The sequence below is a fragment of the Hordeum vulgare genome, chromosome 4H (genome assembly GCF_904849725.1).
Source record: "Hordeum vulgare subsp. vulgare chromosome 4H, MorexV3_pseudomolecules_assembly, whole genome shotgun sequence".
Lineage (NCBI taxonomy): Eukaryota > Viridiplantae > Streptophyta > Magnoliopsida > Poales > Poaceae > Hordeum > Hordeum vulgare.
The window spans coordinates 581757867-581761521 of record NC_058521.1 but is presented as its reverse complement, the minus strand read 5'-3'; the positions used below and the strand labels follow the sequence as shown (position 1 = coordinate 581761521).

The following is a 3655-nucleotide window of genomic DNA, read 5'->3' as shown; positions in this document are numbered from 1 at the left end:
CATATCTTTGTGCGTGGGTACTGGGCTCTTTTCCATTTGTGCTTTCGTTGGTTGCTGCTGCGTTTGTTACCACTGCTTACCTACCTACACGATTTAGTCATGCTGCAAGGGCAGTCGTCTCAATAAGTAATGAAGTGATAAGCATAAGGTTAATTAGCACCACCTAGCTAGTGAAGGTGCATTACTGTATTGGCATAGGCCGGCTGGCCTAATCCGAGCAAACCTGCAGTGGTTAGTGGAAGGCAAAAGAGTTTGGACTCTTGGTTAGGATAATGAGCTTCTTAATTAACCCTACATGATGCAGAGGCCAGAGCAGGGTCGCAGAACTTCTGTTGCTGTGTTCCAATCTTTCCTGCAGGTGCCACATAGTTTAGGGCAGCCGGTACAGATTAGGGTACATGTTATTGGTGCGTCCTTTTCAAACGTATTTAAGTGATGTATATAGATTGCTAGATTGTTTTCTCACATGATTAGACATACATGCCTGCTGCAGTACGTGCGCTAATTAATATATATGCACTTGTACGTATATTTTCCCTGATAGTTTTATCAAAGTTGTCTATGATCACCAGGGAAAAGTTCTAAATTAATTCCCCATCACTTATTGTCTCCCCTGAGGAAAAGAAAGGAACTGAAAAATAGCACAAACGACAGCTCCACCTCTGGCCAGGTGATGTATGAAATGCTTGTATATATATTATCCAGAGATTTATCAACTGGACTGTGCTGGCTAGTCGCGCTGCAACCCATCCCAACTAATCACAAAAGAAATCATATCACACGGGCAAGCAGTCACGATAACAACTAAACCAAAAACACAACTCCCCAAAAGAAAGAAGTAGACTAGAAACACGAGCAAAAGTTATGCATAATTGCGCCCGGATGACCTAGCCCCATTGTGCCTTGTCCTTCTCTTGGGATTGGCAGCAGTGGTATAGTATTAGTGCACCTACAGAAAATGGGATGGCAAAACTTGGCGGAAGAGGCGAGCGCGCCATTGGAAGCTCAAAATAATGGAGGCGGTTGGCCACCGGGGCGACACGCCGGAATTGTTTATTCCCTCAGGCCCTAATCCCCAACCATGCGCTCTTCCTCCCTCCCTCTCCTTATAAGCAATGGCGCTCGGCCGGCCATTGCACCCCAACCATCCTCAGCAGCAGCAGCAGCGATCACCGCAGCACCGGAGACAACAACGATCAGGTCGGCCGCCGAGCGATCCAGCGGTCATCACCGATCGGTTGATGAGCATGACGGGACTGGGTTCGCCGTGCGGGGCGTGCAAGTTTCTGCGTCGCAAGTGCGCGCGCGGGTGCGTCTTCGCGCCCTACTTCTGCCACGAGCAGGGCGCGGCGCACTTCGCCGCCATCCACAAGGTGTTCGGCGCCAGCAACGTCTCCAAGCTCCTGGCGCACCTGCCCATCTCCGACCGCGCCGAGGCCGCCGTCACCGTCTCCTACGAGGCGCAGGCCCGGCTGCGCGACCCCGTCTACGGCTGCGTCGCCCACATCTTCGCGCTCCAGCAGCAGGTCATGACCCTGCAGGCGCAGCTCGCCTCGCTCAAGGCGCACGCCCCGCCGGCGCCGCAAGGGATGCAGCAGCACCAGGACGACGTCAAGGGCTACGTGGGAGGCGGCGCGGCGGATCAGTACGGGCACGGCGCCTACCAATGGTACAACGGCAACGGCGCGGCCGCGCAGCAGCAGTGCGCGTACGGCGGCAATGGTGGCGCCGTGGCCGGGCACGACTCCATCACCGCGCTCTTGTCCGGGTCGGCGGCCTCCGACTACATGATGTACCACGCGCTCGAACAGTCGGCGTCGGACGACGACAGGCATGCCGCGGCGGCGGCCTTCGAGGCGGCGGACCAGTCGTCGTTCGGGACGGAGGAGAGCGGGTGGAGGTCGTCGTCGGGGTACCAAGACTGCGAGGACCTGCAGAGCGTGGCGTATGCTTACCTTAATCGCTCGTAAGAACCACTACAACTAGCTAGCGCAGAATTAATATATCACAAGATATACTCCTCGATCGATCGACGATGATTTCCTGAATCCTGATCATGTTTTGGGCTTGAGAGTTTGAGTTGGGCAATATATATGCAATTGTTAAAGTCTACGTCGATCGATCAATCGTGCTCAGGTTCTAGTCGTCCTAGCCAGCCAGCTAGTAATAATCCTAGTAGATGGGTTGCTGTGAGAGTTCACTGCTGGATCGATACACGATCACCGCAGAAACCTAGTTGACTAGACAGCAAAAATGCTTCTTGGTATGATCAATATGCTATGTATATTTCTGGCCGGTTGGAAATAAGTTATCTTGTCTGAGTTCTGTTCTGTATAGTTGTAACTGCAGTAGTATTCTGTATATGATTCGACTTGTCATGCCAGAAATGTGTATGTATTGCCAAGAGATCAATATCAGAAGAAGCTAGAAGGCAGTGATGGACAGCTGATATAGTGATAGACAAGCTGATTCAATGGCCGCACATGTGGAAACTCCAGTTATACAACTGTTTTCATTGACTAGCTAGCTCTTGATCCAACTCTTTTACGGAACCTATATATCTTGTACTGCCTTTCCATAGATTCCTATATGGATCTGATATGGAAGTAGTACATGTTGGTATAATCTATACATTTTACTCGCGAGAGTAGTATATATAGCTAGCTTTTTTACATGCGATGATGCTGCAGTATACAACCCTTAATCATGATCTGCTTAATCCTTTGACGTAATCATGCTTAGACGGACCCTCTAAATTAATATTGCCAAATGCATGTCTTTTTTCCAGTACAATTTTGTAGAAATTATTTCTGAGTTTTTCTTCTAGACTATTTGATATGCACCAAGATCATATTATTGTTCTTGTTTTTATATGTTTCTTGTCCCTTCAAAGTGGGTGGGGTGATTAAGAACATAACTGTGAGGTAGTGCCATTTTTTTCTATATGCTTGAATAACGTACAGGACTTAGAATGTTGGGGCAGAACGGAACAGGAACGACACAAGGAAGAGGTTGGGAGTTTTTTTTTTTTTTTTGGGAATAATTTAGGTTGCTTACCACATATGTCATGGGGTAAAAGAGGTTGGGAGTTGGGGCTCATTTGCAGTGCAGAAATGTTGTGATCATTATAACTAAGCATGAATTAACCTAGATAAAGTTCAATAATTTGGGAGAAGATGACTAGTTTGTTAATTTATAGACTTTGCTTTGACGTTCTCATTCAGATTTTGCTTACAGTTTATGTCATTGAATGGAACTCTGCCGAAATGTTCCATTTCTAAATATAAGTTTTTTTTAGAAATTTCAATATGAACTACACAGGAATGTATACAGATGTATTTTAAAATGTGGATTCATCCATTTTACTCCGCATGTAGTCCATATCCGAATATCTAAAAGAGTTTATACTCCCTTCGTCCCAAAATTCTTGTCTTAGGTTTGTATAGAAATAGATGTATTAAAATATTAAAACCTGACTAGATACATTCATATCTAGACAAATCTAAGATAAGAATTTTGAAACAGAGGGAGTATTTAGGAAGAGAGGGAGTATCATGCATCATGCATGCATGTCCTGTGTCTTCTGTGGGTAAAGTATTCAGGTGTGATCCTCTTCAAAATGAAGAAACTGTCCTGATGCCATCATATAGTATTG

The 3655-nt window shown here is 46.6% G+C and overlaps 1 protein-coding gene across 1 annotated transcript; it reads left to right on the top strand.

Moving 5' to 3' along the window:
• Positions 1-1034: 1034 nt before the first annotated feature.
• LOC123447244 (LOB domain-containing protein CRL1-like) lies at positions 1035-2467 on the top strand. The gene has a single exon (XM_045123829.1). The coding sequence runs from the start codon at positions 1116-1118 to the stop codon at positions 1968-1970; it is 855 nt and encodes a 284-aa protein (XP_044979764.1). The 5' UTR covers positions 1035-1115; the 3' UTR covers positions 1971-2467.
• The last annotated feature ends 1188 nt before the right edge of the window (positions 2468-3655 follow it).